Here is a 12,338-nt window from a genome sequence, read left to right as displayed (position 1 = left end):
AAATCGTCTTTTCTATCTTTTAATTGTTCGGTCCACTTGGTTGAAATCATTCTTGATGTTGGGAATGTGGCGTGCAATGATGGATGAAAATGAAAATTACCAGTAATTCCCCTTAGATTCATGAAAGCTAAAGTAACAGGCCTGTTTTAAGGATGTGAGGAGCAGAAAGAACACATATTTGTTATATTCAGGAAGTAGGAGTAAAAAGTTGTCAGGTAGTCTTCTGTTACCTGAAAACTGGCTGTACTTAATCATGTTTGCTGTACTTGAACCCAACAGAAGAAGAAGTTGGAGAAAGCTACGAAAGAGGAAGGAGAGACCAGCCCTCCACCTGAGTCCACCAAAGTGCACAGTGACCCCCTCCCCACTGATGCACCAGAGCCAGAAGTATCCGAAATCCTCCCAGCTGGTCAGGGTGGGAGCCAACAGGCTGAAACAACAAATGTCAGTCTGGTGGTTACCCCGCCCGAAACAAAGACGTCACCAGTCAGCACAGAGGCCCTCTCTGCAGAAGAGCTCGTCTGCCTTGGGTACGTACCTGCACTGAGACTCACACACACACTGAATGTTTTAATATCTGCAAGTAATTCCAGCATTAGTTACATAAACTTTCACTGGAGCTCCAGTCTGACTTTGGTCCTCTGTCTTGTTGTGTTTTAGGTTTCCAAACCTGGCCAGACGTTCTATATGAACTCCACCCTGCAGGGCCTCCTCACACTGACTCCTTTTGTGCAGGAGGTCCACAACCAGCAGCAGGTGTGGAGGTCCCACCCAGAGTCTGACTTATTCAGGTACAGCATCTCCACGCAATCTAACACACACATTACTCTTTGGTGTCTCTGCTAACTCTGCAGGTCGACATTAAGCAACACAAAGTCAAAATATATATCTCTCTTTTGTCGTCTGTTCTCTCCTCTTTTCTTTTGCTCTCAGAGGGTTTGTGGATGTCGGAGTGTGCCGTTTCTCCAACGACAACAAGGTGAAAAGAGAGGTCCTCGCTGCCTTCAAAAGGACTGTTGCTGACTGTAACGTTGAATTGGAAGATGACAATCAGAAAGTAAGTGCTGTTTTACCGTCATCATAATAATGTATTTATCTTAGTCCCTTAGATAACACATTAAAGGTGCCGAGGTTCAGACAACGACACAGTAGACACAACTTAAAAAAATCACCTGGAAAGTTCAATAAAAAAACAAACACTTTCAAATGTGCTTTGAATCTGATTTGTAAAACTACTAAAACACTTTTCTCCACCTGCTCCCAACAGTAAAACCCAACAAAAGCTCCTCTGCTGCCTATAAACACCAAGATAAACATTAGACGAAGATACTGAATATTATATCTCGTCTAACTGACGTTGCCAGGACCAGCAGATACATCACAGAGTCACTGCTCTTGTGCAAGAAGCAGTCCAGAACATAAACTTTGTCAAACCATGACTTGTTAAGATTCACTGCTATAAATTGGTAACTGATTTTTATGTTAAAGATGTGAATACATCAGTGTGCGGAGCACCGGGTCTGTTAGACCTTTTAAGGGGGTAACGTTAGTGTATGGAGGCTTGCAAGGAGAAAGCAACGTCCGTAAATGCTGAAGTGTTTCGCAGCGATCCATCTAAAATCCAGCAAGGCAGCTTTTGGACTTCACATGAAGGAAAGAACATTTTACAGAAGTCTGTCCATTCGTTTGCTTTGTAGAAAACGGATTGAGTACTATGGCTGCAAGACAAATCTTAATACTCACCTGCTCAGATGGCAGGACAGAACCTGGGCGGCAACAAGGGTGCTTGCACACACAAGAAATGACAAAGACCCAAACAGCCACTCAGCTTCAACCCTCAAGCACTATCAACTATTCACTTCCAGCATGAATTCAAGAATCCAAACCTTAGAGGTCGGTGCAGCTCCTCTACCTCATCTCTCCCGGCCGCTGTGTTTACATCCCGGGACGCTTCCTTGACTGTGGGACCATCAACGCAGACCGATGACATCATTCCTATACAAATAACATTTGATTGATGGATTAAAAAAGAAACAAGATCCGACAAGTCTTTTGCATGATCAACTTTAATTTAACTAAACACAAACACACTAATAGTTTCTGTTGTTTACCCTGCTGTCGTTATTTGAAACAGTCTGTTCTCAGACGCACCATTGGGAGGCAGAAAATAATTGTTGGTGTTCCCTCTTTTAAAGAATTACAATAAAATGTGACTGTTTTCATAATGTTTCAATGTTATAAATATATATTATATATATTATTTATTATTTATAAATAAATATATTATATAAACGGTATTTGCAGGAGCACACTTCCCAGATATCCAGACAGTGTTGCATGTATGACGTCCACGGTTGGCTCCGGTTGTAACTCTTGATTTTCCTGGCTGACGGTCGCTTTCCTTTTCCAGTGCTGTCACACTGTCATGGCTTACGCTTGAATGGAACTAAAGTCAACATCTGCCTCTGCATGCAGGGGCGATTTAAGCAACACCTATTATACCTGCATGTAAGTACCAACGACCACATAAACTACAAACAATATAGATACATTTATTATAATTTAATTACTGAATTTATACAAATTTGCTGCTCTCCTTTCTGGTGAGAGGCCCAAAGTGTGACCCTTACTCAGATAATAGTTCTGTGAAAATTAAACTACACAAATTAGACATGCTTTTAAATACATACATATATATATATACACTGAAAAAAATATAAACGCAACACTTTTGTTTTTGCTCCCATTTTTCATGAGCTGAACTCAAAGATCTAAGACTTTTTCTACGTACACAAAAGGCCTATTTCTCTCAAATATTGTTCACAAATGTGTCTAAATGTGTGTTAGTGAGCACTTCTCCTTTGCCGAGGTAATCCATCCACCTCACAGGTGGGGCATATCAAGATGCTGATTAGACAGCATGATTATTGCACAGGTGTGCCTTAGGCTGGCCACAATAAAAGGCCACTCTAAAATGTGCAGTTTTATCACACAGCACAATGCCACAGATGTCGCAAGTTTTGAGGGAGTGTGCAATTGGAATGCTGACTGCAGGAATGTCCACCAGAGCTGTAGCCTGTGAATTGAATGTTCATTTCTCTACCATAAGCCGTCTCCAAAGGCGTTTCAGAGAATTTGGCAGTACATCCAACCGGCCTCACGACCGCAGACCACGTGTAACCACACCAGCCCAGGACCTCCACATCCAGCATCTTCACCTCCAAGATCGTCTGAGACCGGCCACCCAGACAGCTGCTGCAACAACAGGTTTGCATAACCAAAGAATTTCTGCACAAACTGTCAGAAACCGTCTCAGTGAAGCTCATCTGCATGCTCGTCGTCATTGTTGTGCCATTCATCCACGACCATCACCTCATGTTGCAGCATGATAATGCACGGCCCCATGTTGCAAGGATCAGTACACAATTCCTGGAAGCTGAAAACATCCCGGTTCTTGCATGGCCAGCATACTCACCAGACATGTCACCCATTGAGCATGTTTGGGATCAGCTCATGAAAAATGGGAGCAAAAACAAAAGTGTTGCGTTTATATTTTTGTTCAGTGTATTTATCTTAATAAGGAAACGTGTCACTCCAACTGAACTATCCCTACTTTTTCATAAAGGTGTCTTAAGGAAAAGGGGGGATTTGTTATGTTAAAGAAAAATCGACTTAAACGTCCCAAATAATAAGAAATATGATTGTTAATAGTTTATATGGACATAAAAAAACACACTGCATTCATCTGGTATAACTTCCCAATCTCATGCAGCCCTAGTGGGTGAAATTAAACTGTGAGTTCTCGACCAATCAGAAACAATTAGCACTGCAGGCCCCGCCCTGAAAGTTCCTGGACCTTTGGAAAGTACTATCCCCTGAGCAGGGACTTTTCAGGGGGTAAGTCAACTACCCTGGAACAAAATTTAGACCCTGGTTCCTGCTGTCGAAGCACACAGAGTTCCTAAAAAGGTTCCTAGTTCCTGGGGAAAATTCCTGCTGTCGAAAAGAACCTAAAGTTTGTGCTACTATGAAATTTATGAAAATGCTATGAAAAAACATTTATACATGTGAGTTCACTGACTCTGCCTCAACGGTACAATTTATGTTGCTGGTCTCATGAACACTGAAGAGACTCCAGAGGGGGCGGACAGGATCTGATGTGTTCCTGCCTGATTCTTCCTGTTAACTGTGACAGCACCCTCATTGTTAAAGTGTGTAATCAACATAGCTGAAAGACAAAGAAACAACCAACAAAATCTCACATCTAATCAACAGAAAATACACAAAAACAGGCGTCAGGGCGTCACTGAAAACAGCTACAGCAACGACCCTCTGCATTTGATATGTTACCATAAAAATATGAAAAACAATTGAGGTTCTTCTGCAGTGTCACAGGCCTTTTGTTCATTTACTTTTACTTTAAACAGGACCTCCGGCTAGCCCCCTACACTGTCTCAGATCCTGGTGGCAGAGGCCCAATAACAGGGTGGGGGAGGGAGGAGGAAAGAGGCAATAAAAGCATCAAAGGAACAAATAGGATCATTCATTTACACTAGTTGTTAGTGCCATCGTTTTCCTGATGTCTGGAATGCAAACAAAGTCTCACAGAATAACCACACATTCTTCATGACAGAGTTTGTTTTGTCGAGTGGATCAGCTCACACGTGAACAGGAATGTAAACTAGTCTCTACAGGAAGATATCACCATGGTTTGGCTGTATTTCCTTTAAATACAAGCAATATGTCTTTAAAAAAAAACACCACCTACAAGTGAAATTATCTGCAGAGAAGCTGAGAAAAAACAGATGAAAACAGCCAATATGTGTTTCTCTGCAAAGACAAGCAGTAAGTTCTGATGTGTAACTTTATTATGGGTCACTGGGTGTCTCCAGCTTGGCTATAATTTAAGCCTTTAGGGTAACTAAAAGGGGGAGGACTCTTCTCCCCCTCCCCCTGGATTGTCTGGGCGGGACCAGCCTGGAAAAAGATTCCAGTGCAGAGATTTTTATGCTCTGACTTACAACTTCTGCAACTCTCTCACACAGCTCTGCTTCTGACCTGTAGATACATAAACTTCACGTAACGCAGACCAGCACTGGTGGAGCTATTTCAAAGCAGCTTTGAGGAAAACCTGCCGAATATCTGACAGAACCTAATAAGGTAAGATAAAAGTAGTGGGAGTCGGGGGGGGGGAAGGGAGAGTCTCTTATGCTGTGTTCAACTAGTGGGAAGCGCCCAGGCATGTGAGAAGAGGCCACAAAGTCAGATCTGTGATAAACAGATAAAGATTCCTTTGTGGATTGAAGCAACATGGTTTGTCCAAGTTGTTGAAGATGTTTAAAAAGTAACAAAAACAAAAGTAAAAGAAATGTAAAATAACGGTGCAGGGAATTTGAAGTGCATCAGAGTTCAGACATTTAGGGAGTTGGCTGCAACATTTGACCGGGTTTCATATGTGACATGGGACATCTGCTTTTCCTTTAACACTGTCATTAACAACACACATTAGCCTAATCAGCTGACACATGAACAGTGTCTTTTGTGCGTTAAAACTGCAGATGTGATTTTTCATCATTCATTCATTCGTATCCGGTTGGATCATGTAATCATAGGTGACAGACGTAGAAGTAACGGCTTATAAAGGGCATAAACAAAGTCATAATGGGGTCAATTTCAACATTATGAAATGGTAAGGATCTGCAAAAGGAACAGGAATAAAAATATGTACAAACCATACCAATGTTAGTCTTTGGGTCATTTAAAGAAACAGTATGATTTTAAAAGGCCAAAAGCAATGTTCTTGTTGAACGCTACTGAGATTACGTCAACAGCATCTTATGGCTGTATTCGTCCATATTTAATCTGTTCTAAACTGTAGCTAGCAACATAGAGAACAGTTATCTTCACGTTATCATATAACATGGTGCTGTATTTGAAAAATGTTAACAAATGTAAGCTTTAAAAGTGATGTCTTTCATGCAAAGCGCCATCCGTATCTGTAGGCCGGTCTAAGCCTGTAACAACAAGTTTGGGAGACAGCTGAACAGATGTAATCCCTCCTTCTCAGGTAGACCAAGGTTTCTTTTATGCACTTTAATAACAGGCTTATTCTGGGTCAACTCATCTGCAAGAATACAAACAGATTTTATGAATTTAAAAGATATACAACTTCCATATGCCTTATGCACAAAGCCCCCTCATCTTAAAGCACTCTTCCCCGACATATACGTGGACTGAAACAAAAACGCTGACATTGGTTGTGTGTGCGCCAGCGCGTGGTCACGTCTACCACGAGGAACCAATCAGCATCAGCCAGACTCATTCTGCTAGAATTCTGTGTTGCCAAGACATGAAGAAGTCAGAAATAGCTGACCAATATTTTGGCTTACATGCTTTGTGCTGCTGCCTACGTGGCTGTTATGTAATCTCCCCTTGAGGTTTACTGGGAGAGCTTTAATTTAAATGGCATGGGTTCAAACAACTCTTTGTGCTATTATTCTGAAAACCTGCAGTGTAGGTCCAAATGTGCAATTAAAGGAGTTTGGAAAAAAACAAAACAAACAGAACCCAGCCAAAACTTTGTCCCTTTTCTTGGGTCAGTACATTATGTAAGGGATAATGTCCGACAATGTGTCCATTATCTAGGATTTAGAAGCCTTACCTCTCCAATACACAGCACCATGGTCACTTGCTCAAGAATAAAACAAATTAGATCATTCATTTGTTTTATATTTTCTTGTTTTTGTTTTTTTTAAATCAAAGCAATGAAAACCTTTCTAGTCTGTGGCCAAGCTAATAGAGTGCTTTGGCTAAAGTTATGCTCGCAAGACTCAACATACAAACAGTAAACATAATTTGACAGTATGTTCAACAACATGACTACTTATCTAAGCAACCATGTCTTGCTAGCCTTATGCTAGCAAGATTCAAAGTCTAGTAGTAAATTTACTCAGAAATTTAATTTGACAATATGCTTCACAACATGACTAGGCCTGTCTGTGTAACTAGCTATATCTTGCTAACAGTATGCTAGCAAAAGTCAAGGTAAATGACATTGTGTAAGGTTGAATTATTTGAATGTCTGTTTAACAACACGACTAGCTAGCAAACCAACAATGCCATGCTACCAGTATGCTAGCAAGATTACTTGTGAATAACACCAAGTACGGTGGACATAAAGTAATTCTAATTTGACTGTATTAGTCTGTTTAACTAGCCTTGTCTTGCTAACAGTAAGCTAGCAAGATAAAGTAAATAACATTGCTTATGGTTGATATATATAGTTTGACAGTATGTTTAAAAACAAGACTAGCTAGCTAACCAGCCATGTCATTGTCCCAAATTTACTTCAAGATTTTCACGAACAAATGTAGGCTAGGTCATGTTTACTGTCGGCTGCAGAGAGAGAGTTGAATAGTGAATGAGTCATGAGATTGTGGCTGTGAAATTCACAATCTCAGTAAGATCAGAGGGGCTGCGTACTTTCTGCAGATTGTGTGTTACAGGCGCCATTCTGTGGTGTACAGAGGAACAAAAGGACAACATTCATTGCTGTGAACAACAACTTTTCCCCCTCTTTCCCCCTGCTGCATCCTGGACATTTTTTATCAATCAGAGTGTACACCCAGTCTATGGTATAATGGCTGATGGCTGATGTTTTTACCTTTATGTTTCAGGTTTCTCTGATCAGCATTACACCATGTGGGTGACAAACCTGGTATCCCTGGTCCTCCTGGCCACGTCAGCCTCAGCTGCCACCTCGGCATCAGCAGACAAAGTCCTGAGTACCCACGCCACCATCCTGGCTGACAACAGCGCTAAACTGGCTTTCAGTCTCTACCAAAACATGGCTAAGGAGAAAGATGTAGAAAACATCCTGATTTCCCCGGTGGTAGTGGCCTCCTCTCTGGGTCTGGTGGCTCTCGGGGGCAAAGCCTCCACGGCCTCTCAGGTGAAAACCATCCTGAACGCAGCTAAGGTTAAAGACGAGCAGCTTCACTCGGGTCTGGCTGAGCTCCTGACTGAGGTGAGCGACCCAAAGACCCGTAATGTCACCTGGAAGATCAGCAACCGGCTGTACGGACCCAGCTCCGTCACATTTGTGGATGATTTTGTGAAGAGCAGCAAAAAGCACTACAACTGTGATCACTCCAAGATCAACTTCAGGGATAAGAAGAGCGCTGTGAACTCCATCAACGAGTGGGCCGCCAAGTCTACTGACGGCAAGCTGCCGGAGGTCACCAAGGATGTAGAAAAGACTGACGGGGCAATGATCATCAATGCTATGTTTTTCAAACGTAAGTAAGTATATAAACTGTTTCAGCATTATTCCTTTAAATGCTCTGAAAATTAACACACATTTTACCCCCACAGCTCACTGGGACGAGCAGTTCCATCATAAGATGGTGGACAACCGAGGATTCATGGTGTCCCGTGGCTTCACTGTTTCAGTACAGATGATGCATCGTACAGGTAGGTTGAGACTACAGTTAGTAGGTTAAGAAACAAAATTCTTTAAGTGATAAAACATAGTTCAAAATTAGACATATGTATATATAAGTGTAAGTCTCCCTTATTTTAATGTCAGTTTGTGGTCTCTGCTCTAAGCAGCAACTTTGTGGCCTTTCTAAAACATAAGAAATAGACATTGCCTGCTAGTTTCAAAGTGAAGCCAAGGCCGTAGTGTTAAACCTGCTTTCTTCATAATGGCCAACAGGGGGCGACTCCACTGGTTGCAAAATAAGAGATGATTGTATAGAATTCTTAAAACTAAACATTTTCCAGCTGAGTTTAAATTATATCCCCTAGTTTGAAGACAATAAAACGGGGTATGCTTGAGGCTGTGACTACCTGTGATTGACCTTTCAGCCATGATTGAGGCCTCGCATTGCACATCCACCCTCTTGTCCAAATGGTCACCTCTGGCTCCAGAACCCGAGACGGTGAAGACCTAAATGACAACAACCACCATGTAAAATAGCAAATTATTATTTTTAAATTTTCTTACAGATTAAGCATCAAGACATCAAGTAATAATTTGTGAGCTTAAGGGTTGTTGGGAGGTGGATTCTGTGAGCATGGGATAAACCAATTTGAATTATTTTCCCTAAAGCTAAGCTAAGCTAAGCTAAGCTAACCAGCTGCTGCTTTATATAAATGCATGAGTGTGATATCAATCTCCTCATCCAACTCCTCAAAACAAAGTTAAACATTTCCCTTAATTGTGAACTCATTTAAAGATTACTACAAGTGTTGCTCATCCAAAGAGGAACTCAGTAAGCTTCATATATTTCATGGCCTGTGCTGGTCTTATGTAGGCCTACTTGTATATGCTAAAGATAAGGGAGAATGACAGGTTGTCCATTATCTGGAATAACTACACAATGAATCTCTTGAAACAAGGTTAAACAATGAAACGACCAGCTTTACTGGAAAATTAGAAACCCCTTCATTTGAAATAATGTGAAAAACAGAGGTTCCCTAAAATGGACTGTTAGCAGAGATAATAATATTGATCATAGATTTAATTTGTTTCCTCAGGTCTCTATAGCTTCTATGAAGACAAAACCAACAAGCTGACCATCCTGAGCATGCCTCTGGCTCATAAGAAGTCCACTGTGGTGTTCATGCTGCCCTCCCAAGTGGAGCCTCTGGAGAGACTGGAGAAGTTGCTGACCAAGAAGCAGCTGGATACGTGGATGGGAAAGTTGCAGCAGACAGCCGTCGCCGTGTCTCTGCCCAAAGTCAGCATGGAAGTCAGTCACAACCTGCAGGTAAAAGAATGCAAGGCACCGACCGACATATCTGTCGGCCAATACTTTAATATGGACCTATCAATGATGTATTGATGTAAACTTTTTCTTTTATGTGAATTGAAATACACTTAAATTTTTTTCCGTTTAGAAACACCTCGGGGAGCTGGGCCTGACAGAGGCTGTGGACAAATCCAAAGCTGACCTGTCCAACATCTCCGGGAAGAAGGACCTGTACCTGTCCAGTGTGTTTCACGCCTCGGCCATGGAGTGGAGCACTGATGGAAACGAGATGGACACCAGCATCTTTGGCACAGACAAGCTGAAGAGCCCTAAACTGTTCTACGTGGACCACCCGTTCATCTTCCTGGTGAAAGACCAGAAGACAAACTCCATCCTGTTCATCGGCAGGATGGTCAGACCGAAGGGTGAAAAGATGAGAGATGAGTTGTAACCACGTGTTAAGTTAAATCCCTGACAATGTATGGCAAGCCCCTTTGACATTTAATCAGTAGGACTGACGAGTAGGAATACTTTAAAAAAAGACAAGTTTTAACAAGATTTCTTAATTGAAATATATATATTAATGATAGAACTTAATCCCAACGTGTTGAAAAAGTATTTCTTATATAAACAATAGTGTGTTCCTTAATTTCAACAAGCCAAAACTACCTTATTCAATTTAGATATGTAGGAACGTTTTTGGAGATATCTTCACTACATATTCTAACTTCTGGAAATTTCCCTTTTGAATATCTGAAATAAAATTCTGACTACTTATATAAAGAATTTAAGATATTGCAAAAATAGTTGTTGCTAGTAGGGATATAATTTCCTCTTGCTACAAGTATAATGCAGATATCTGTGATGAAATGTACACTTCCATTTATGATATGTGTAATGGCAGATACAAATCTAGATACAATTATCATTGGAACGAGTAAGAATTGCTGTTTTGTAATTCATATGTCCTCTTGTAAGAAATGGATTGATATCAATTATTTACACAGTAACTACTGAGAATGGAAGTCAGTGGTAGACGACCTGTTTTAATTAAGTTACAGATATCTTAACTTTTCCACTAATAAGAAATGTATTGTTTTATAAAATACATTTTAAAATATATATACTGTATGTCAAAATTAATTATTATTATTAATTATTCGAATTTCAACTAGTCAAAAGTCAATTGTTGAAATCTACAACTGCTGTTTGTTTTATACTGATTAAATTTCAAGGTGCCTGCCAGACACTGTGTGTGAATGCATATTTTCTCCTGCAGTATGCTGAGAGAAGTGGGAAATGAAATGTACATTTGTTATCCCACAAGAGCCAAGAACCAACAGCATTCCTCGATACATGACTGAATAGACGTGTTGAAACCTTTTCTCCTGTGTGTTAGTGAGCAGAGCATCGTGCACAGCCTTCATTTTATCTTGAAGAATATTTGATATCACTATGTGGCTTTTTATTTGTTATGTATTGGCAGATCACAATATGGACTGAAGACTTACATTAAGTATGAAATCCCTGATTAATGCCTCAAATGTAAATGCACCAGTATGTGTCATGGAGGAAAGAATACCTGTGGAAATATTTCTTATTGTCGAGTCTTAATCTTTGAATCAGATGTTCATTAATCTGACTTTTGAAGGGATTTATTGGTGCTTACTGTTGAATTCAACTAAACATATTTAAGTTGGCCAAGTAGGGCTACATTAAATCTGTAAATTCCAGTGATCTTCACAATTTATTCGCCCACCCTTTGCACTGCTTTCCATTATTGGCCACATTCCTGTATTTCTTGCTATTGATGTACCTTAAATGCACTGGTCTACACTGGCAAACAAACCAAATTATGGCTGATTTAATAAGATCTCTGTAACAATGTGTGCACACATGGTTTGAAAATTTCAAAGTACGAGTGGTTTTTCTGCAACAAATTCAGGTTTTTGAAATAAAAGCATGAAAAACTAACCAGTGTCATCTTACTGTTTAAGATATTTGGTGCCGACATGAACCTTTGTCTAGTAGAAGACCAGGATACCAGCTTCTCTTTGTCAGTTTGAAAGTGTGTTTGCACGAGCAGTTTGGCCTTGGGCAGCTCTGTTGAAGTCAGGCCTCTGGTGGGATTTTCCACCTGAATAACATGAGAAAATTCCAGTGAGAGAGATCGTGTGACCCCGAAGACAGCTCGAGTGCAGCGGGGAATGTCATAGAGCTGGAATGCAGTCTTTGATAAACATAACATCTTCATTATTTAGACTCACACAAAATATTTGTGTACATCCAGATGGGCTCTGAGACATCACTTGATAAAGGCCACATCATCAAACTCCCATTTCAAAGTTTGCATTAGGTCCTCCACGTAAAAAACAGTCAATGTTCTAATAATGGACTAGAATTAAGAAACGTATTTAAAAAAGATATATTACATATTAAATACAATATTATTTCGTATTTTAATTGTATATTTTATTGACCTATTCGGCAGTAGGAGGAGTACATGCTTGCTTTCTTCTTTTTAATTGTATTTTGTCTTTATTGTAATGTACCAAATAACTAAGACAAATCTACTTGCAATAA

The 12,338-nt window shown here is 40.3% G+C and overlaps 1 protein-coding gene across 1 annotated transcript; it reads left to right on the top strand.

The window, feature by feature from the left end:
• The first annotated feature begins 5,024 nt into the window (after nucleotides 1-5,024).
• serpinh1a (serpin peptidase inhibitor, clade H (heat shock protein 47), member 1a) lies at nucleotides 5,025-11,729 on the top strand. Its single transcript, XM_069669352.1, has 5 exons — nucleotides 5,025-5,160; nucleotides 7,677-8,297; nucleotides 8,374-8,472; nucleotides 9,541-9,773; nucleotides 9,904-11,729. Exons 2-5 carry the CDS (start codon nucleotides 7,700-7,702, stop codon nucleotides 10,204-10,206), a joined length of 1,233 nt encoding a protein of 410 aa, XP_069525453.1. The 5' UTR covers nucleotides 5,025-5,160; nucleotides 7,677-7,699; the 3' UTR covers nucleotides 10,207-11,729.
• The last annotated feature ends 609 nt before the right edge of the window (nucleotides 11,730-12,338 follow it).

Source organism: Semicossyphus pulcher, unplaced genomic scaffold (genome assembly GCF_022749685.1).
Source record: "Semicossyphus pulcher isolate SPU_LCO1_2020_fin unplaced genomic scaffold, fSemPul1.0.p SCAF_10, whole genome shotgun sequence".
NCBI classification, from domain to species: Eukaryota; Metazoa; Chordata; class Actinopteri; order Labriformes; family Labridae; genus Semicossyphus; species Semicossyphus pulcher.
Note: the sequence above shows the minus strand (reverse complement) of the source record. Positions and strands in the feature narration are given on the sequence as shown.